The sequence below is a fragment of the Hakea prostrata genome, chromosome 7 (genome assembly GCF_041222555.1).
Source record: "Hakea prostrata isolate BN-2017 chromosome 7, UWA_Hpros_2, whole genome shotgun sequence".
Lineage (NCBI taxonomy): Eukaryota > Viridiplantae > Streptophyta > Magnoliopsida > Proteales > Proteaceae > Hakea > Hakea prostrata.
Window position 1 is genome coordinate 25,627,561 of NC_142606.1, and position 23,705 is coordinate 25,651,265.

General features: G+C 34.5%; 2 protein-coding genes and 1 pseudogene across 3 annotated transcripts; all 3 read right to left on the reverse strand.

Annotated features, from left to right (window-relative positions):
• Nucleotides 1–9,612: 9,612 nt before the first annotated feature.
• Nucleotides 9,613–11,207, reverse strand: LOC149010814 (protein NETWORKED 3C-like). Of its 2 annotated transcripts, none has more exons than XM_089162978.1 (3): nt 11,041–11,207; nt 10,689–10,811; nt 9,613–10,584 (listed from the first exon to the last, which is right to left on the reverse strand). In XM_089162978.1, exons 2-3 carry the CDS (start codon nt 10,777–10,779, stop codon nt 9,902–9,904), a joined length of 774 nt encoding a protein of 257 aa, XP_089019104.1. In that variant the 5' UTR covers nt 10,780–10,811; nt 11,041–11,207; the 3' UTR covers nt 9,613–9,901. The 2 variants fall into 2 exon arrangements, with proteins under 2 accessions (XP_089019104.1, XP_089019103.1); XM_089162977.1 differs by having other exon boundaries at nt 9,614–10,584; nt 10,689–10,795.
• Nucleotides 11,208–16,212: 5,005 nt separating this feature from the next.
• LOC149010815 (abscisic acid receptor PYL3 pseudogene) lies at nt 16,213–17,255 on the reverse strand (annotated as a pseudogene).
• Nucleotides 17,256–20,617: 3,362 nt separating this feature from the next.
• On the reverse strand, nt 20,618–23,705 carry LOC149010816 (acyl carrier protein 1, chloroplastic-like). Its single transcript, XM_089163854.1, has 4 exons — nt 23,429–23,705; nt 22,277–22,381; nt 21,425–21,547; nt 20,618–20,855 (listed from the first exon to the last, which is right to left on the reverse strand). The coding sequence occupies exons 1-4, from the start codon at nt 23,498–23,500 to the stop codon at nt 20,733–20,735; spliced, it is 423 nt and encodes a 140-aa protein (XP_089019980.1). The 5' UTR covers nt 23,501–23,705; the 3' UTR covers nt 20,618–20,732.

Here is a 23,705-nt window from a genome sequence, read left to right on the forward strand (position 1 = left end):
TATATGTTATAGCGGGGGTGATTGATTCGACCAAAATATTACCAAAACAAGCAATATAGGAGACAAATGTTTGATTACGGAGTTCGGTCGGTCCGAAAACCTACCTCTACGGGACTGAGGTACGAGTCCAATCAACTATGGAAAATCGTATGAATACACTTACAGATCTTGGAAGAAAAATACAAAGACAATGAGGTTAATCATAGGGAACAGAATCAAGCCTCCATTAGAGCCTTCGGTTGCACTCCACCGCGTCGGAGATGCTTCGATTTGCAGCGACGACTACTCCCTCTGATCAAGATCGCAACCAGAGAACGAAGAACAGAATCCTCAGGCGAAACCACACAACGCCAAATCTGATTTCGTGTCTCATTTCTGATTAAAACCAAATGAACCAGAAACAAAACTGATGTACAAAACAGCCTGAATCAAAACTGGTTTAAAAACTAATTCAACCCGAACCGAACCAGTTCATACAGATTATCTCAACCATATGTTTTGGTGAATTTTGGCGTATTCATGCTTATAGAGACATCCAAATGTGCAGGCATGAATCATCCTGCTATATGCTTATTAGATTACACTTACATTCAACACATAATTTTGGAATGTGCATAATCAGTAGTCCTTAGCCTTTTGAGTTTCTTTCCTTTTTATTGCTCGAAAATTGTAACTCTAAAATAGTTGTGTTATTGAATTAATTTAACTTTAGTTCTACTCAGGCTAGAATTAAAATATGGGTCTCGACTGGAGATAAGATGGAGACTACAATTAATATTAGGTAAAATTCCTAGATTTGAATATTGATTTGTTATTTCAAATTCACTTGTGATCAACTTAGTTAGTTGAACTCAACCCTAAAACTGACCTCACTTTAATATGATGTGCAATTCCCTCTGTTGTACCAAGAAGGTGTGCCGAATGTCTTCTTCAGCTGGTTTCATAGCAAGAGTAGAAGTTAAAAGCAAGTATCTGTAGAGACAAGTTTTGTCACAAGATCTAATTACTCATACCATGACTTTGAACATGTAAATATAGATTCTTTGTAATTGTTATGTGTAAATTTGGAGGATTTGTTGTTTGTCTCATTCCATTCATTTGTAACTTTTCCCTAAGTAATTTTCAAACCCATCCAAGTTCTCTTATTCCTGCAAAAATCCAAGAATATTTAGAGCCACAAATTTTTTTTTTTTTTTTTATTTGATTAAGAGCTTTTAATATAAATGGGTGGGAACCCAAGACCTCCTATAGGAGGTTGGGCCTTTAACCACTTTACTAACACGTAATAGCAAAATACACTACAAGAGTCGAACCCACAACCTTTTCACTAAGAGGTGTTGGTTTCACCGCTAGAATAGTTTTGCATTGGCGATCATTCTTACTTCATGTACATAGAACTTGAATCAATTAATTCATGATTAGTCATGCGCTATAAGTGAAATGTTTATATAGAAACAAGTAAATTAATAGAAGTGCAATTTTGACCATTCAAATTTCAAATTACTAACTTTAGGCCTCCTCTTTCCATTTATGTTGAGGTATAAGCATGGATGAGTCTTACATAACATTCACTCTAAGTTTTGCATATGATTTATTATCATGAAAATTATTATTTTTTTATGATGGGTTGTGTTTAATTGGACATTTAATTTGAGGGAGAGGATTCTTGAGCAGATGTAACAAAGTAGTGTATCAATCTAAAGAGAAAGCTTTGGCGATTCATCTATAAGAGGGATGAGAGGAGGGTGAAGAAGAGACATAAAATATTGACAGACATATCTTAATTTAATTTAATTAAAAATGACAAAAAGATGTTCAACATAAAACATTGGAGGAGACCAAGATATTTATCCAAGTAAGCCTTCCTTTTATTTTCAGCCAAAAAAATATAAGTCCTTTTCTTGTTATCTGACCTTAATTATTGAATAAACTTAGCCAATGACATTGAAATTATAAAACTATTAATTGATGAAACAAAACAAAATTGATTAAAAAAAAAATTCACTTTCCAAACACATTAAGATTAAGATTAAAAAAAATACAATTGATATTTGACAAAATAATAGATGTTACTTGTCAGAACCTCTCATTTTTTTAGTTTTGTGTCACAAGCTGCTTGATAGAGAATTACCTTTTAATATATTTCAAATGTAAAAAAATCTTTGTTATTTTTGGAAAAGATTTTGTTTCAGGCAAGATTCTGGAATAGACTTTTGTTTGATCCATTCTAACACTATTGTTGATGCAGGTAATCCCTAGATCCAATGACTGCAACATCTCTATCTCTTATCAACTGTTTCACCAGTTACGGATTTCTATTGTTGATGCAGGTAACCCCTAGATCCATTCTAACACTACTGTTGTTGTTTTCTGGCACATATGAGTTTCATCCAAGAGCAGCAAGGGTTTAAAGTTGTAAATTTAGACTATCAAAAGCTTTTTAATGTAAAATAGAAATGGTTATTTATACTTATATCCTAATAATATAAAAGTATTTTAATCATAATAACCATATGATTGTCATTCGACCACTATGATGGTCGAGTACTGGCTATAATGTAGGAGGTAAAATGCTGGCCGAAGGATGTCAATTGGTCGGACCAGGCTGGTCTTGATTGGGCCTAACTGGGCCTATTGGTCCAAAAAGGTTAGACCTTCTACAACCTTTATAATAGTCTGTCCGGTTCAATTCTGGGCTGTGTCGGACCATGTTGGTCCTGGTCTAAAACCGGCCTACTTTAACTCAGGCTTAAGTAGACTTCCAAGTAGGTTTAATTGGGCTGCCACTTAGACTTAATTAGGGCATATTAACTAAATTTGGATTTGAGAAAAGAAATTAGAAGATGACTACTTAGCTGATCAAGTAATAAAACTCAAAATCAGCCCTTTATACATATGAGAACTACCAATGATTGGATAAGCTAGAAGACCAAGGGGATCAACTATTGGAAATGCTAGAGTAGCTTCATATGATGACAAGTAATTTGTAATCCATCGAAGGGTGGATAGCAAGTTTTTCTTGTTCCTTAGGGTGCTAAAGCTCAACCGGAGAACATTCAAATTTAATTAGTGCCTATCAAATTGGTTGAAATACTCATAGAAAGAAGACAAAAATGCCTAATAGTGTGTCATTGATGGAGAGCCATCATTCTCCAACTTCATATATTTGTGCATGTGTGGTGTATTCTCTGAATGTTTTTTTTTTTTTTTTTTGGAATTCAAAGTTTTTCCTAATTTGTATATTTTTCACGAATTAACAATTCATGCAAAATTTTACTATCTGCCCATTTGGATCTCAATAAAAAATCAAATTAACATAATTTAGGGTTTCAATTAAACCCTGATCCTCGTATTTCTTTCTTGTGGAGAGAAAAGAGAACAAAAAAAACTTGAGAGATTGAAGGGACCCATCATAACTATTTACAATAGCAATCCCAAACCCTAGTCCACTTCCACAATGTACCGATTTGGCCCATCTCAAACCTAATGGTAGTGCATCGGCTCGATGTGTTAAAACTCCCATCAATTATTAACCTTAATAATTAATCTAATCCCATATATTGCCTAGGATAAACCTAACATGAAGAATTGGAGATACTTAGAGATATTCAACACTTAGACTTCTTTTTGTTTGACAAGGATTTCTCAGATCCTTGAAGTTAGCATTAAAGAAGTCGATCCAAGTTATTGCCGATACTTCTTGTGCATAGAGACTCAATATTCTTGCATGGCAGATGTTAACTCTTGACATGTTCCAACCTTTCTTGTTAAAAGTTTTCTAGTTTACTTTATTTCCATCCTCTTAGGTAATTTAATTGAGCTAGATAAAGATATTTAATTTGGATCTTACACATGGTAGGTCTTCCCAAGATGATCACCAATGATATACTCAAAATAGAAATGGTGATTCTAGATTTTGTTTCTTGCAGGGGTTAAAGCTGAGAAACTTCGGTTGATGCATGGGAACGAAGGGAAAAGATAAACATAGCAAACAGGTAATACAATTGAGCTTCTCCTACAGAATTTCTTTATTTGAGTTAGCAAATCTATTTGATGAGGTTGCTTTGACTTCTAATACAGAGTTTCACCTTAAGTGTTCTGATTTGCTGATTCTGTCATGGGAATGCTATGAAGTGAGCAGTGATGTTATTTTGAGGTTCTGTTGAGCTTGCTAATAATTTACTTCTTTTAATGGGGCTGATAATTTACTGCGTGCCATTGATACATGGATTGGAACCTGATCTGAAAAAGACCTAGGTAAACAAGTTTCTATTTCTTCAGTTTCATTATGCTTGCCATGCTTGTGCAATTATGGTATGAAACCTATATGCTATCAATGGTCTCCACCTTGACATTGGGTTCGAGTCTGGAGACAGCACTTCAACAAATGCTTTTGAATGTGTAAAAGTATTAAAGATGTCATGAATGATTTCGAATAGTACATATTGCCTTGACAAAGACTTTGGGCATACACAGGAACAATTGAAGGCAGAGTATGAATAGAAGGTGAATATACTCCACGATGATGCAGAAAAAAAAAGCGAAAAAAGCGTGCACTGGCTGAAGCCAAGTGTGTAAAAGAGATTCGCAAAGCAAAAGAGATTGCCAGGAAGCATCTGGGATTGTACCTACTACACACCACCCTTTTTAGTAGTTTATTTGTTGGCATTTCTTCGAGTTCTACTGGTTTAATGAATTCTAAATGAATACAAATGCGAATTCGAAGCCGGATTTTGACTATCCATTTACAGGTCTATTACAAAATAATTGACTCTGGTAGGTTGGGTCTCGCGAGAGTTTTGCCCTCGGGCTTGTAGTTTTATCCTAGTCGTTAAAAAACTCAATGTCGCTAGACTGTTAATTACCACAACAAAACGTTTCTCATATTGCTACAATTTCTAACTTTAGTGTTGTTTATATAGTTATAGCATTTTTTTTTATTGTTGTGTTTTAAATACTATAATTTAAAATATCTTAAATTACTACAATACGAATTGGAATAAGTGATGATGTTGTCATCACTAAATAAAATTTTGAAAAATCAATTTTACCCTTATTTCTTCAGGTATTTCTCATAATAGTAATTTTAATGCTAATATTAAATAACTAAAATGCCATATCAATTTTACCCTTATTTGTTTAGGCATTTCTCATAATAGCAATTTTAACGTTAATATTAAATAACTAAAATGCCCTAAAAATTATTAAAGAAGTGGGAGCATGTATTTCTTCTTCACCTCTCATCATCCCAAAGGAAAAATATCACGAAAGAACCAATAAAAAAAATCTCACGGATTAACAGTTCACACAAAATATTACTATCATCCCATTTGGATCCCAATAGAAAATCAGATCAACAGAATCTAATTCTATAATGATTTAAGGTTTTAATTAAACCTTAAATCCTCCCATTTGATCCAATCCAAAATCAAATTAATATAATTTAAGGTTTCAATTAAACCCTGGACTCTCTCATTGAATCCAATCCAAGATTAAATCAACATAATTTAGAGTTTCAATTAAACCCTAGATCCTCCCATTGGATCCAATCAAATTAACATAATTTAGGATTTCAATTAAACCCTAGATCATTCCATTGAATCCAATCCAAAATCAAATAACATAATTGGATATCTTATTTCTAAAAAAATTCCTTTAAACCATATAATATGATTTGTAAAAAATTATGACTAAAATGAATAATCAATTTTAGTTTGAAAGAAAGGCTCTGATGCCAATTGTTAGAACTTCTAGGATTTTTCTCAAAACCCCTAGTCAATAATAAAACATTGCAAGAACTAGATATAATATATTAGGAAGTATTAGGCATGCCTTATACCAGACGTATATTGAAGAAGATTGATGTAAACCTTAATATCTGCAGAATGACAAAGTCTTCTCCAGTCTCCTCGTCTTTCTACCATACATATTTTTTTGTGGAGAGAGAAGAGAACAAAAGAACTTGAGAGATTGGAGGAACCCATCATAGCTATTTATAATAGCAATCCCAAACCCTAGTCCACTTCCACAATTGACCGGTTTGATCCATCTCAAACCTAATGGCAATGCATCGACCCGATGTGTTGAGACCCCATCAATTATTAACCCAAGTAATTAATCCAAGCCCATATAATGCTTAAGATAAACTTAACAAACCCTAGAAGGTCTAACACTATGTACTCTCATATATAATGAGATTATTCAATGGACCAGAAAAGAAGGACAATGTGAAGAAGATCCTGAGTACTCCCATATGGTGCGACAAAGTTCAGTCCGAACTATAGTTGGTTTCACAGCAAGAGTAGAAGCTAAAGCAAGAATCTATAGAGACAAGCTTCGTCACAAGATCCAATTACTCATACCATGACTTTGAACCTGTAAATATAGATTCTTTGTAATGGTTACAGGTAGGTCAGGAACTGTGAATTTAGAGGATTTGTTGTTTCTCATTCCATTCATTTGCAACTTTTCCCTAAGTAAATTTCAACCCCCCATCCGAGTTCTCATATCCTGCAAAAATCCAAGAAGATTTAGAACTAAATGAAACAGAAATCCCAGTTAAGGATAACAGGTGATCAAAACATCTCACTCCATGTAGAAATTATTTCGAATTACATTTTCCTGATCACACTAAAACTAGTTCTGGCTGTGAAGAACTTGGTTTTAGTTTAAACAGTATTGGTCTTAGTTGACACTGGAATGTAAGTTGTATCTGCATGATTTAGTTGGAGGAGAGAAGCGTCTCAGATGAATTTGTCCTTGATTTTCATTTGTAACAATGTTTTGGTGATTCATTTCTTTTAGTGGGAAAATTGAAACACTTCATTAGGAGAAATAAATTGAAACTTAGCTTTTCGTTTAAAGAAAACAATGTACGCAATAGCAAAATACACTACAAGCACAATGAATTAGCATGAAGGTTCCAGGGTCATTCTTATTTCATGTACAACGTGAATCAATTAATTCATGATTAGTCATACGCTGTAAGTGAAATGTTTATATAGAAACAAGTAAATTGAAAGACATATAATCTGACCATTCAAATTCCAAATTACTAACTTTAGACCTCTTCTTTCCATTTATGTTGAGGTATAAGCATAGATGAGCTTTTCATAACATTCAGTTAAGTTTAGCATATGATTTATTATCATGAAATTATTATTTTTTACAATGGGTTGTGTTTAATTGGACATTTAATTTGAAGGAGAGGATTCTTGAGCAGATGTAATTGAATAGTGTATCAATCTAAACAGAAAGTTTTGACGATTCATTTATAAGAGGATGAGAGGAGCGTGAAGAAGAGACATAAAATATTGGTAGACATCTCTTAATTTAATTTAATTGAAGTGACAAAAAGATGTTCAAACATAAAACATTGGAGGAGACCAAGATATTTATCCAAGTAAGTCTTCCTTTTATTTTCAGCCAAAATAAGAAAAGTGCTTTTTTTTATTATCTGACCTTAATTGTTGGATAACCTTTATCAGATTACATGAAGACAATGACATTGGAATTGTAAAACTATTAATTGATGAAACAAAACAAAATTGATTAAAAAATATTCACTTTTCAAACACATTAAGATTTAAAAAAAAAAAAAATACAATTGATATTTGATAAAATAATAGATGTTCTTTGTCAGAACCCCTCATTTTTTGTTTTGTGTCAAAAGCTGCTTAATAGGAATTACCATGTAAGAAACTCTTTGTTGTTTCTTGAAAAGATTTTGTTCCAGGTAATTCTAGAATAGATTCTTTGTTTGATCCATTCTAACACTAGTGTTGATGCAGATAACCCTTAGATCCAATGACGGTAGCATCTTTATCTCTTACCAACTGTTTCACTAGTTACGAATTTTTCTTTTAGCATTTATACATGAAAAATATATGTGTGAAGAAACTTTGATCTTTTCGATGAAGATGATATCAAATCAAAATCGAAGAACCCCAAAATAAGAATTGAGCTTATCTATCCATTGCAACAGTTCGTATTTTGTGGGATTCTCAGACCCGATCAAGTATTTCAGGTCTTTCTCTTTGAGCTTGCTTTCTGGCACAGATGAATTTCATCCAACAGCAGGAGGGTCTAAAGTTGTAAATTTAGACTATCAAAAGCCTTTTAATGTAAAATAGAAATGATTATTTACACTTATATTCTAACAATATAAAATTATTTTGGTCATAAAATTTGATGGACTAAATTAACCTTTTTTGAATACCATGAAGAGAGTAAATGCAAGAGGTCATCTTTTTTTAAATAAAAAATTACTTAGATCAAGTAATAAAACCCCAAATCAGCCCTCTATACATATGAGAACTACCATGGATTGGATAAGCTAGAAGACCAAGGGGATAAAACCCCACAATCTATTGAAGTATTGGAAATGCTATAGCAACTTCATATGATGACAAGTAATTTGTAATCTATTGAAGGGTGGATAGGAAAGTTGAAATGACCAATTCATGGTTCAACGAGTTAAATATCCAAACTCCAATGCCAATTACTACTATTTTCTTGTTCCTTAGGGTGCTAAAGTTCAACCTGAGAACATCCAAATTTAATAAGTGTCATTGATGGAGAGTCATCATTCTCTAACTTCATATACTTGCTTTAGTGAAAATATGACTAATTTGAGTCATTTACAATTCTGATGTGTGCAGGAGTACATAACTCAGAGTTAAAATAGCATAGGATGGAGTGTGAGACTATTTTGGGAAGGACATCTAAAGTGTGTAAAATCAGAAGAATTAGGGAAGGTTTCACTGAAGTGCTTTTGTTTGGTTTACGTGATGGAATAGATCAAGCCAAACTTTTGAACATTCAATTATATGAATTTGGTGGAATGAGGAAAAAATGTTTGACCTACTTTTGCAGCTGAAATACAAAGTTAGCCATTAGTCTTTATCCCGTTTTTGTACAACTAATTACTTGTATTACAGATATTAAACTCAACAATTTTAATACACCACACTCTAACAATGCTTCACCTGACTAATATCTAAATTTTCCGTAAAACACAAGAAATTATTAATTGTATTAGACACTAGTAGTTTTTGTATTTTCTATTCTAAATATTATTAATCTTTTTTTTTTTCCATTAAAAAAATATAATATTTTCTTAACTATCAAATAACATATCTTGCTATGATCTATAGTGATAATAATTATATGATATGTGATAATGGGATTCTGGTCCAAATCCCAATAACATAATGGTGGTTTTTCAATTACAAGACCAGTGTTTTAATGGGATTAATCAATCAGGCTGATTGGGTTAAATATAGAAACAAAGACTGACTAACTTGTTTAGTAGTCAGTTAGACAGTCAAAAATAAAAAGTAAAAAATGACCATAGTAAAAACAAAGATTAGAGTAACTCCATTACATAATAAATTTAAGAGAGATGAATACATTTGAGAATATATGATTATACGTTTGTTTGAGTGTTATATAATTAATGCACAACACCTACAGTGTACGGTCGAAATTTAGTCCCATTCACAAAAGTGTTGAAACCCACTTTTTTGAAATGGATGGTCAAGATTGAAATCTTGGTCTCAAGCATAAGCTGCCCGGTGAGGCATTAAGTGGGCAGCACTAAAATACAACCCAAGCAGAAGAGTTCTGTAAAAGAACAAGAATTCCCAGTTAGGAGTAAAAGAAAACCTAATCTTTCTGTATACAATACTGATTCAGCCACTGGTACACAACCTATGGTTCAAAAATTACATTTTTTCTTTCTACCAAACAAAAAAAAATTACATTTTCTCTATTTCCTGACTACATGATAATCTTTCATCAGAGAGCTAAGACTAGTTTGGGCAATGCAGATCATGATTTTAGTTACAAAACAGTATAAGTTACAGCTACCCAGGGGAAAGTTCAACTTAACTAACGATGCTTAGAGGACAGGTGAAAACCCATTAAAAAGCTTCCCAGTGAAGGCTTCTTTCAGTTTGTCAAGCTGGAAAGAAACTCCATTTTTCCTGGATCGTTCATCCTTGGCAAGATGCTTCTTCAAATTAACATTTTCCTCCTTCAAGATCTCCATGGCTAGACTTAGTTGTCTTATGACTTCCCTCTTCTCTTCATCTTTCTCAATCAACTGGGCTTTCTGAATTCTGTTCTCCTCCTTGAGTCTCTCTATTTCTCCTTCCATTAGTTTCACTTTCATCACTTCACTACCATTATCTTCTTCTGTTTCCATTGGTAACACTTTCATCACTTCACTATCATTATCTTCTTCTGTTACCACTTCTTCTTCCTTCTCTGGTTCCTCTGGGTCATCAACTTCAGAATCACCAGACTCGTCTGATTCACACGTCTGTGAGTAGCTGTCGTAGTATTTCTCCAGAGGGCTAGTTGATCTCTGTAACCGGTGAAGAGGAGAACCCAACAGTCGGTTTCCATTGTCTGATTTTAGAAGATCAAACCGCTCAGCCAAGGAACGGTGGGCACGGTAGAAATCTTCAACCATGGAAATTAGCTCCGGTCGCTTCTTGTAATACATTTCCGCTCGTTGTGCAAAGGAGTCCGCGTCTTCCTCGATCAATTTCAGCATCGTCTCCGTCTTCTGGTCTAGCTCTGCGATTTTGGTAAAAAGAAACAGATTTCAGCAAAGCCAGCCATTAGAAAAACTATTCAGGCTTTAGTATCAAGGATCTTAATGGTAAAAGGAAGAAATGTACCTGAGAGAGTAGATTGAAGCCATGTAGAACGTCTGGGGCTGTTGTGACTGTCAAACCACCACGAATGAGATGGCTTCTTCAGCAACATCATCTTCTCCACGAAACACCTTCAAAACCAATTAACTAAGAGATCAAAACTCAGAAGGGTACTTGAGGTGCAGAAATCTTCAGAGAGAAATAAGAAATGGGTAGCATCAGGTATGAAAGAGAGACCTGAAACCCTAAAACCCAAGAGATAAACTTAACCATTGGAAACCGACTTAAGGATTTGAAGAACAGAGAAATACATCATCTGCATGGGGAACAGATTTGAATGAAGATGAAGGAGATTAAGAGCGAAAGAAGATCAAACCTGATATTCTCTTCGTCTTCTCAGAAGGAAGAGAGCGAGAAGAGCGTAGTCTTCTTCTCCAGGCTCCAGCTCCTTGAAATTTGCCACTTGCAGGGGTCTCTCTCTCTCTCTCTTCTCTCGATGTCTTCACTGCGAATCCAGAGACACGCAGGGAGAGAGAGAGAGGTTTTCAGGAAGAAATGTTTACGTTTCTCATTGTCAGATTTGTGGCCAATTAAAACCCGCCACGTGAAGGCCAGACCAGAAATGGAAAACCATGAGGCGCGGGAATCACAACGTTCAAAAAACAAGGGTAGAAATGGAAAACGGCACTTTCGGCGAATCATTGATTCCATCAGCCGACAGTGTGGAAGAAATTTTGAATTGCTATATTTGTTTTAGAATTAATAAATAATTTCACATCCTCTTGAGATTTAAACTTCTTAATTTCTATACCATTTTTGAACTTCTTAATTCGATTGATTAATATGAACGTTGAAGGAAATTTCGATTTTTTTTTTTAAATATCGAAGACAAATAATAAGAGTTACAAATCTGATAGCGAAAGAGCCGTTTACCCCACATCTCTTCATGAACAAACCTGTGAAGTTTATTAAGTAAATCGTTTGTGTCCAAGTGAATGTATGTAAACATAAATGCCCTAACTGTCAAATTAAATAACTTGCCAAGCCATGACAAGTGATTACTAATTAAACAACTTCAAGGTTTGTACTTAGTATATCAGTGAACCATGCAATCAACCTGATTTTGACTCGTCTGAATCCACCATATTCATTGGCTAGAATCCTAAAAATATTTCAAATTTTCACAATTCTAGGGAGATTGCCTTTGAATTCTGATTCATGTCCCCACAAAAGAACCAGCTTAAATGGTTTTGCTTAAAATCCGGGTTCAAGAGTTTGAAATTTGGCACCTTGGGTTCTTAACTTCTTATGCCCCCAAAGAGAAGACCTAGATCTGAAGCTGAATCCTGTGATTTCAACATATGGACAAAAACCCAATAATTGTCAGAAAAACTGAAATATGAATTGACTCATGGCTGATCAGACCCCTATTTGTCAAACCTGAGTGGGTTCCAACTCAAAAATGAAAAATTAGAACTGGCCATAAAAGGACAACCCTAATGAATTGGTTTGGCTTTGATTTCAAAACATGGAATAAATAATTTAAACTTCAAGAAACTAATAAAGAAATTTTGAATTGCTATATATATATTTTTAGAAATTAATATATAAATACTTTCATATCATTTAACCTTCTTAATTCCTTTACCCAAAAAAAAACTTCTTGATTCGATTGATTAATATGAACGTTAAAGGCAAGTTTTGAATATAATAAGATGCCCTAATTGTCAAATTGAATAAATTTATCAACCCATGATAAGTGATCATTAATTAAACAACTTCCAAGGTTTGTAACCTGTGAATTGGTGAACTAGCAAATTTGGAATGCAACCAACCTGATACATCAGATTCATTAGCTGGAACCCTAAAATATTTCAATTTTCACAATTCTAGGGAGATGCCTTTGAATTCTTGAATCTCCACAAAAATACAGGCTTTAAATGGTTTTGCTTAAAATTAGGGTTCAAAGAGTTTGAAATTTAGGAACCTTGTGTTTCTTATGCTCACATGAGAAGACCTAGTTCCTAAGGCTGAACCCTATCTTTTGAGCATATGGAAAAAACTTAATAATTGTCAAATAAATTGGATTACGAAATGAGTCATGGCTGATCAAACCCCTATTTGTCAAAGCTGAGTGAGTTCTTGGTTTGAGTTTGATTTCAAAACATGGAATCTTTAGGTTAATTTTTTAAACTCCATGCATGCATGGCTGAACCTCTCCTTGGTTCATTTAATACAGCAATGTGTCCATAACACAGCCCATTCCTTCAAGGAGAGGATCCAGATCCATCTCTATTTCACAAACTTGTTTTAAAGTGAGCATCATTGGGTCAATTTCAAACCAAAAATGAAACCAAACTGGCCATCAAAACTGAACCAGAACAAATTGATTTGATTTAATTTTGGTTTCAATATATGAAATCTGCTGGTTCATTTTGGGTTTCATAATTCAAAACTTTCCTTTTGATGGATTCAAATAGAATGCATGTTCAAATGTTTTTAGAAAACATTGTTTGAAAAGAAAAAAACTACTTGAACGCATGTTCAAAGTTTTGATGCTGTGACTTGTCGTGTCCCAACTAGTTGTGGATTTTCATTTGCGGTGCTATATAATACCTGCAGTCTTTGGAATGAGACTTCAACTTCTGAAAAGTGTGTTGCGCATTAAATACACACTTTTCAGAAACATATGGCCTTGATATCACACAATCTCGGTCGAAATCTCAACCACTTATTTTATATTACGGCTAGGTGTGGTTGAAAAAGCTTTTAAAGAAAAGCATACAAATCAAGTAGTCAAAATTTCACCCTCAACCATCGATTTGGATCTCTATGTGACACCTAAGCTCCATCCTCTGGAAACCATCTGCTTACAATTGTCAAACTATCCAAGTGAATTTGATGTCAATCCAATAGTCAAACAATGAACTTCAAAATCCACTTAGAAGTCATTGGATGGACACAAATCAACTTACTGGCTCAGAACTTACATGCAATATGATGATTGTACAACCCTACACTATCTGTTATACATTATAGTGGTCTGAAAAATGACTAAACACATTGAGTTTATATTGATTCAGGAATTTTTTTTATTTTTTTATTTCAGATGAATTGTAACTGAATCTCTGTCAATTTTTATCTTGCCTAAAAACTGGAAACCACCTGATCAGTCTAATAAATTTTTTGAACACCCTGGTCATGAGATTCTTGAAGGCTCAGCTAGGATAAAAAAAATGACAATTCAACCATAAAACATTTGAATCAGTCAATCAGACAAGCCTCTTCGTTTTACCCAACAAAATATGAACACAATGAGTCCACTTATGTATTTTTTCATATTTTTTTTAACTAAATTAACTCTTAGTGATGAGGTTAGGGTTGGATTTTTTCAAGTGTTTTGTTTAAATTATATATAAAAAAAATCTTAAGCAATGTAGTGCAGTGCTCATCAACTCACTTCCATCGGAAGCTCTCTCTTGAAGTCATTATTTTAGGAATTCAGACGACAAAACATTCATTATTTTATGTTTTATTAATTTTTAAACTTAGTTGTTGATCGCAAATGGTAATAAATAATAATAATACTTCGAAACACGGCCCAATCTAGCTTAATACGATCGATATGCACCATAAAAGAGAGAAATGAGAATACGAGGTTGGAAGGTGATCAGATGAAACCCTAACAATGAAGTAATAAAACTGAAGTGACTGGTACGACAACAACAACTAGAAAACTAAAGGCCAAACGTAAAACTAATATAACGGAGAAGCAATCGCGAAGATCTTGACAGAAACAAACTACTTGATATGCAACAAGAAAGAAGATTAAGAACGGAAGAAGACCTAGCGTACCTGATCTTTTTTGTTTCTTTGATCGTGTCGGTCAGTTGCAGAGGAAGAGCGACAAGAAGCGACGTCTTCGTCAGTTTCGCAAGGTCTCTGTCTCCTCCGAGCTGTCTCCACTCTGAATATATAGAGAAAACTTCTCCTGCCGAGAGAGGCATTTCATTTCAGGTGTCAACAGGCTTCTTCAATTCGTGTCCAACTGTTACACTCGTCACTTTTTTTCCCAATAAGAATCCGACATTGTGATAAGAAGGGATAGAGATGGAAAACCTCAAGGCCGGGAAGAATTTTTAATTATTTTCAAATCTTATTTTCAAAATAAATTTTGATTTAAAATTTTCAAAAATCTGGATTCATAAATGCCAGATTTATACCTGCACTAAAACATGAATCTGCAGATTTATAGGTTTGGGATGAAATCTAGAGATTTCACTTCTACTTTAAAAACGAAATATTTTCACATTCACAAAAATCACAGAAGATGATTCGATAGATTTAGGTTAGCTAAGCAGTTAATTTTATGGATTAGAGTTAAAATCTTTACATATTTGAAATTTTCAGACTCATGTAACCAAACAGGCCCTTAATCATTTTCATTTATGATTAAGCAAGATTTCAATCTACATCGTTGAATTTTAATAGGCGAGATTAAAATTTCAACCGAGATTTTGATACGACAAGCCAAAATCTTTGGTTTAATGGTCTTGCATGTTAAATGCCTAGGATCGAAGTAAAGTCCTTGAATTAAAAATAAAAAAAGATGTAAATGGGTGACTGATAGGTTGAAGCACATACCTATACTATCCTGCAAATGACGTTCTAGAGAAAATTACAAAGTTATTTTTAGATTTTTTTTTTTACAAAAATACTTACTCAATGTTCCAATTAACCAACTTAAACGATATTTATTTGAGTTTTTTTGACACTGTCTACTTAAATTTGATTGAAACTCTTGACTGTCCACTTAAATAAAAAATATTATAGACTGTCATTTTGAAAAAGTACAAATTCCTCACAATACTACTAATAGAAGAAAAACAAATTATTAGTATGTTGTGTGCAATGATTGTATCAGAGGTTGTGTTATGCAAATAATATTCCTATTTATTATGAAACTCAAACTATAAGTTGAGTCGCTAAAACCATTTTGAATCTAGTGCCTTAAACTGACTTTCGACTCGTTGGTCATTAAATGGTTATTAGTTTGCATTGAAAGAAAATACTAGATGTAAGTTTAGCCTTGATGACCTAAACCTGTTCTGTCTTTTCCTAACTCTTAACACAACTAGGCTAGGACATGGTCGAGCAACTTGGCTTAACCATATCATCATACAGGATATTTTTTTCCCTAATGTAACTTCAATTGGAAACAATATGGAATCATACATTGTTTTATTTGATTTGTGATTAGGTCAAAACTAAGGGTATGATCAAGTTAGGATCCTATTGCAACCCTAATAATATAACACTCAGTTTACCTGAACTACCAAAATGAAATTGCTTTGAATTGCCTCGATCTTCAGTTTCTTAATAAACTTGGAAAGTACTACAACTACAGATTCTGAAGGTGAAGAAAACTAGGAAATATTAAGAAACTAAGCTTATATATTGCAGGGAAGATGAAGATGAAGACGAAACAAAGTATTTGGTAATATGATCTAAAAATTTAAAAAGCATTACTTAAGATGAACAAGCAATGTCAATTGGGGTTGGCGGTTTTGGCCTTAGCATCAATCAAGAGGAAGTGATGAAACTCATTAACAGAAGTGACTGATCTATAATTATGGAGCCTATGCTCACCACGTACCCATCACACTAAAACTCAATATATGCTTCTCATCATCTAGACTCTCTAGTTTCTCATGTGTTGGTAGAAGCTGGAAGTCCTGAGATCACTGTAACTTCTCTGCTACTCCCAACACCTCCATCACCTTTCTTCATGTCACCTTTTGATGAAGTGTTTGTATCTCCAAATAGAGGTGTAAATGGATAATTGAAATATGCTCTCAAATTAGCATCTGCATCCATTTAGAGGTATCCAAATCCGTTCGATTACTAATAGGATACGGATATGGTATACCCATTTCCTACCGATCATTATCCATCTGATATAATTATCTGATTAAGTTACTTGAGATATGTGACTATTTTTCTATATTTTCTACTAAAATGACCACCAAAGTTGCTAAATTCTTAGAATTCAAACCTAGCCTTCACAATTAAAATGATAAAGATGTCAATAGATAATCGAAAATTTATATTCAATCTATATTGATGCCCATTTAGAAGAATCTACTTAAGAAAGTAACTATCTGATTTGCCAACATAGAGTTGCTCAGTGGTAAATTCCACGCTTCTTAGTGAAGAGATTGTGGGTTCAACTCTCGCTAAGACGTCTTTCCTGAGGATGTAATCGAGGTGCACGCAAGCTAGCCCGAATGAACCTCAGCTTAAAAAAAAAGAAAAAATCCAAATCCGTTTGAATATAATACGATGCGGATGTGGTATTCCCACTATCCATCCGATTCGTTTACACCCCTACCTCTGTGAGTTATGAAAATGACGAACTAGAGGCCAAACCACACCGAGTGGAGCATCAATACGTTGGAGAATCAAAGAGGTACACATGTTGGGGGAGCTGTGGAAGGTGTGACAAGCTTGAATGAGGAGTTCCAGCTTTGGAAATTCAAATTCTTCTAGGTTTAGGCCATATGGGATGGTTTCCTTCTGGATTGAATCCATGGCTTCTCCTTCTGGTGGTGGGTCTTTGTCTGTGAAGATGAAGAAGCATGGATGAACTAAGAGACAGTAGAGGGATTCTCTCCTTATGTAATGGGAGAAAGATAGGTTTTGGACTCTGGTGTTCGTGAGTTGTGACTATGTATGCATGAGAGAGAGAGATAAAGATGTTAGGGTTCTAGGATTGTGTGGCCCTCCAAGTTGTGGGAACTGGGAAGACAACTTTAACTGCCATTCTTTGCAGAGATAAAGATGTGAAAGGTGCGTAATTTTCTTTTTTTTTTTGTTTTCGTTGCGAACCCCAGTTTCCAAGACTTTGCCCTAACTAATCCGGTGTTCGACCGGGTCGCACACCCTGGCTATGGTGGGTGAGTCTTCCAGCGGAGATTTTTTGCATCTACAAGGTTTCAGATAAATGTGTGTAATTTTCTAATCTAAACCACTTTGTTCTACTGGTCTATTTACTAATCACTTTTCTTGTTAGATTATAGGTAGTAAATTCAAAGTTAAATCTTGTCCGCTTTAGGTAACGGCTGCAAAAGGATCTTGAATTAACACCCATATCAAACATAATCTTTCTCATTCATGTTAGCTTTGATGCCATCATTAAGTTTTCGTCTTCTCTTAGTCCTTATAGGGCAAATGCAATTAACAACTTTGTAGAGAAATAGATACATTCATTTCAGAGCTACATATCAATGTTTTCTCTGATGCCAATAAGTGTAATCTCCAATTGTAGCCCTTTTATTAGTGACTTCATTGACAAATCGATATATTCATGTCAGAGTGGCACACAATCTAGTCATTCACAAGAAATAAACCAAACCACTATAATTAGGAAGGAGAGTGGCCTGCCTTGAGGACGGGAAGCCACCTCCAATGATTAAGTCAGATACAGGAAAACACAAATCCTTATATGGAAGAGTAAATGCTCTAAGAAGGAATGTCTTCTTTGAAACATCAGGAAAATAAAACCTAGAGTTATTGTCACTGAGCTTTTCCTCATATGTGCTGAGTATGTTGTTTATATACCAATTTCATACTTATGATGCGGCAAAAATGCTTCATAGCCGTCCAATCTTCTAGATCAGGATGAAGGGTTGATATGCACGATGGATTACTTAATCACCAAGTTAAGACCGCAATCTTCATGGAAAAGCTTCAAGCCAACTGCACCTTAATTCAAGCCAAATTGATTAGGAGCTGAGAGTCACATGAGCGTAGATGTGACAACAATTCTTTAATTCAGCAGACAAAATGTAAGAGAACAATACTAGAAAAAGCTTGAGCAATTGAGAAGCTTCCTGATGAGCGCTAGGTATTTAATGTGCCCTAGAGCATTAAATGCTAAACTTAATGTTTTTATTGACGTTTTGATAAAGATGAGTCGATCGAATTCCCTTACATCGTTACTTTTCTCGAGATGCAGCATTCCAGACGCCTGAAAATGGTTTATCCGAGAAGTCCTATATGCCACGTGGCATTTACAGAGAAGCATTCTTCAAAGCCAGCCATCTTCCGAAAAGTGCCATGCCGAGAAGTGCTAGATGAATCCCTCAAACTAGGTTTGAGCCAAGTGTTCTCAATTGTGTGGTTTGTTCTGGTTTAATGACTTGAACAACAATGTATATAATAATAGCATCAATTTTTATCCGATACAGAACGGATGAGCTCTATCATCTTATATTAAAAACCCTAGGAAGGTTTTTGAACCCTAACCCTAATTTAGCATCATCTCCCTAGCTCGTCCTTTCCGCCAATTACATCTATTTCCTTTTCAGATCAGTAGACAAACTGTAAGTTTTTTTTTTTTTTTTTTTTTTTTTTTTTTTGGGGGTAAATGACAAACTCTACATTACTCTCCGAAAAGGAAGAATCAGAGAGAGATTAATCAAAAGAAATTTTGGAAGAAATTTAGATTGCCGGGAATTAAATTAAGGAAGCAGGTCATTCATCCATTGATAATAAAAATAAAAATTACAAGAAAGAATGAAAGAACATAATCGAATCTATCCAAAACAGAGAGCCTCTAAATACTAATAATACCAATTCAGTAGGAACTTAACTTATTCTAGAACAGAAAGTCACTTGAATATCAGATTTTCTTCTTCCGAGCGTGAGCCTCAACCTCAGTTAATCCCTTCAGTGATGGTGGTGTTTCCACCTGAGATTTTTTTCATAAAATCTCCAACATTCCCCACTTATTGACTCCCAATTAATCACGCTTGGAAAAGATCCTAGAAGATCGAGAAGCTCCTCTGATTATTAATAAGATAGAAAAGAGGGTGAGGGTTTGAGTAATATATATAATATAGTAAAGAAAAAGTAACAACATATGACGACCCATTATGGGGTTTAGATTCTTTACAATTCTCACCTCCTTAGTTACCTGTAATTCCTATAAATAATTATAACATGTGGCAGTTAATTATCCAAGGGTTATGATTAGAACTTTTTCTATAAAGTTTTTTTTTTTTCTTCTTTCAAGTCTCAAACAACCTTCCCTGTAGTTTCCTAAACAACCTTCCCTGTAGTTTCCTAAACTCAAATTCAAGTTTAGCTAGTTCTATTAATTGGAATAATGAAATATTGATTGGCTACTTCTATAAAGGCCACTTAAAAGTAATTAATTACGTATTATTATTATTATTATTATTATTTTGACAATGTTTAGTGTTAAAATGTGCTTGTTACACAACGATAAGTGATTAGTGGTGATAATCTCTTATATAGAGTGCTAGGCCAAAGGTTGGAATCCTAGTCTTATATTTAAAATCTATATATAAAAAACTACCCCATGAACGATGGAATCAAAATACATGTAAGCGAGGGAATTATTGGGTCAAGCTTCTAACCTTGGGAGTTTGATCTTCTACTCTATCCCTAATGTGTGATGAAGAAGTGTGATGAAAATATAAATATCTACTTGAAGAAAAAGATCTGAATTCTAACTTCAATGATTATCAACCCTAGTCAGCTTCATGTATTCTTGGTTAATCGATGACTGGCCCAGCCACCTATTCAGGACCAAACCGATGGACTGGGTGCAAAATGGCACAAACAGTGACATATATCTTTCTGGAAAGGTGAAAGGGAAAGAAGAAAAAATGATAAAGAAGTTGTGTAAGTTTTTTTTGAGTATGCAATTTGTAGGGAATGTTAAAACAAACCTGTTAGTCCTGTACCTTCTGATAAATTAATATACGATGATTCAGGGAAAACGATGGCAGTTAAAAGAACCAGAAGGAAATCTTATAAGAATTAGTATTAATGGACTCAAATTAACACAGACATTTCAAATATACCAGATTACTAGTAGCTCAATGGAGGGGAAGGAGGGGAAGTAAAAGGAAATGAACTAAATATTTTCATAATATTGAAGCGACATGAGTCCATCATAGAAGGCTATTCTCAAAAGTATCTTCAAGTAAGGGATAAATGGAAGTCGAAGCAGACTTTCTTCCATTCCTCCTCTGATAATCACTTGTTCTCAACCAGCTTCTCAATCATGTCTGCCGCGTCCTGGACAGTAGCGATACTTTGGGCGTTCTCTTCTTCAACGCTGATCCCAAATGCCTCCTCAAGCCCCATAACTATTTCGACCTGCAAAACATTTTCATGCCAATTAGAACAGAGAATAAACAAACAGGCATTTATAAAATTGTAAACTATCTCCTAATGTGAAGCAGCAGCACAGCGGATTCATAAACTGCAAGTGCACATAATAAGAAAATATAGCTGAACATGGCTAATGATCATTGCTTTCTTAGTCAAACTTCATCTTGATACCTCCTGTGGTGTTTATATGTCCCCATTGAATATCATTTTGGTTGTTTGACTCGGTTATCCGGAATCATAAACACACAAAGTTTCACTTTTGGTCCAAAACCTAGCAAATTAAAAGCAATGATCACTAGGGCTTCTCTTTGACAGTGTTCTCTGTCCCTAAAACCTGATGATCCGAGTGTTAAAATATCAATTGATCAAGAGATACAAAACAACACAAGCAAAATGGAGGAAAGCAAGCAATCTATTGGATCTAATAGGTTTAACCCACACTGATCCGATTAGCAACATCAGAAACGAGAAGGCTTATCCGGGGCCATAGGAATCTAATGTATGCACTAAAGTAAGTGGCAGCATATTGATATTTGTGTGGAGAAAGTGAGTACCGTATCAAGGGAATCAGCGCCAAGGGCTGCAAATTTGGATTCAGCAGTGACTGGAGAGTCATCAGGTAATGCCAACTGCTTCTTTACTATTTCACAAACCTTCTCAACAGTCTCTTGTTTGGCCTGCATAATGAAATTATCATCTCCATTACTGGTGGCAACATAAGAAAAAACAAAATCATATACGCATGAATGACCATTCACTAGGAAATATGCTTTATGGCATAAAGCACTTGACTTCAAGCTCTGTTACAGCATTCATCTTCTGTCCACCAATACTTTCAAGGGAAAAACCATGTATAACATAACACCGTGGATGATGTTACCTCACTAATCCCGACCACTCCACATCCAAAAGGATACATCAAATTAATTACCCAAGCCATGTTTAATAATGAGTCTCTAGCTGAGACTAGCATATAAAAACCATGCACCGTAAGAAAGCTGTTAAATGGTACAAAATCACTTTCCCAAGCTGGATCATCTAGACAGCAATCACCGAATGAGGAGAGACCAAATTATCCTTCATTCTGTGCAGCACAAAACCATGTCTCTTCTTTTGGAAAGAAGTGGAATTAATTTATATATGCATGACTTGCCATTGGTTGGATTAAGAAAACATACATATAAAAATAAGCATGAAATTGTTTTATAGTTATACCATGCCATGGTTCAAACAAGTTCACTACATAATGGGGATCCGTTTGCTGTACTACTATTATACTATTGCATTTTGTCAAGCTTCAGTGGATGTAGCACATGAAACTAACCAAAGCCTATATGTATACTGGTTAGATGGGTGACATACAAAGGAACAGAACATCCAAATGAAATCATAATTGAGAAACATACAGCGCAGGAAACCCGGAAGCCAACTGATCTCATCCCAACTGATGGGAAGCTTTTCCTCTGAGTGGAAAAAGAAACTGATTTCAAACCAGAAATCAATTTTTTTGGCTGCACAAAGAGTAACTTACATTAGTACATATATGAACACTAGAAAATTGACAACAAAAAAACAACAACAAAGAGCTTTTTATCCTTCCTTACCAAGAAAATTACAGTGTTAAACAAATTTTGTGCCATAATTTACAATATTAGCTCAAAAAATTGATTTACAAACATATTTAATAAACTTTTGCTATCCAAAATGGATCTTTCAATGAACTTCATAACAACAGAAGTATTACCAGCCAAAAATGCAATGACACAGCCTAAATATGGCCAATGAAACTACATAGGGACCAATCGCATGTATACGAAGGTTTGCAAATTCATAGAGACAGAATGAGTTGTTATGCCCTTGAATAGTGAAACGAAGAAGGCAAATTGCACAGAATAAAGAAATGTTAACTACCCATCCTATGACAGAAAACATTGCAACAAACGTGGAACCAAATTGAACAATAAGAAAAGTATGCAAGAGGCAGTTCTTATGCTGCTATGCAGTTGTGTTTGTATAAAACAAATAAAGATCAACTTTGACCGTGACAACTAAAATAAATAAAAGCCGCAACCATCTTTTTTTCATTGGCAAAAGAAACGTAAAATATACATGTAAAATGCCCAAGAACTTAGCCAGGGGGAGTTGATTTCTTCTTATTGCCTATGGACTTGCACCATGCTAAATCAAACTATAAAGTCCAACAGCAAAGTGTTTGATGCGCAAGTAAACAGTTTTCCGACTAAAAATTTTGCTCTCTACAATCCATAATGACATACTACTTAGTGAAATCCCAAACAAAAGCAGAAATATATCCAACAAAACCGTCTTGGATCAATCGAGTATAACTAGCCGTTCCTATCGCTAAATCGTCAATTCAAAATCCATACAAACCACAAAATTAGAAGATAATTCACATCAAGACCATCAGGAAGCAAAGCATCGGATAGTATCAATTACATTTAACACAGCTTATAGAATTTAGAAAGACATCCAGATCCATTATCTGGACATCGAAACACATAAGAGGAGAAAACAATTGCAGAAAAACATGAATATACCTGGCTGTTGCTGAAGGAAATGCATTTTGAAGAAGTGGCAGAGATCGACATTCCTGCAATAGAAGAAGCCATAGATGGATCTGGCAGAGAATCCCAGAGAGAGAGAGAGAGAGAGAGAGAGAGAGATTAGAAAGTAGGAAATGGAGAGAGAAAGAGACGGAAAACACAAAGAACGCGAGGTGGGTTGTTGGGAATCTGCAAGTGAGGAATCGTAATAGCGCTCTTATATAAAGGGTTTTGGGCTTTGTTGTTATCGAAGTCTCTTTGGCACACGCAG

Bases quoted from the DNA above. Each gene is read 5' to 3' on its own strand.
- LOC149010814 (XM_089162978.1), bottom strand. From the start codon at position 10,779: ATGATGTTGCTGAAGAAGCCATCTCATTCGTGGTGGTTTGACAGTCAC. The intron at 10,585-10,688 runs GTACATTTCTTC...CCAAAATCGCAG, and splicing joins GCTTCAATCTACTCTCTCAG to AGCTAGACCAGAAGACGGAG.
- LOC149010816 (XM_089163854.1), bottom strand. From the start codon at position 23,500: ATGGCTTCTTCTATTGCAGGAATGTCGATCTCTGCCACTTCTTCAAAA. The intron at 21,548-22,276 runs GTATGTTTCTCA...TTCATTATGCAG, and splicing joins GCTTCCGGGTTTCCTGCGCT to GCCAAACAAGAGACTGTTGA. The intron at 20,856-21,424 runs GTACTCACTTTC...AATGTTTTGCAG, and splicing joins GCGCTGATTCCCTTGATACG to GTCGAAATAGTTATGGGGCT.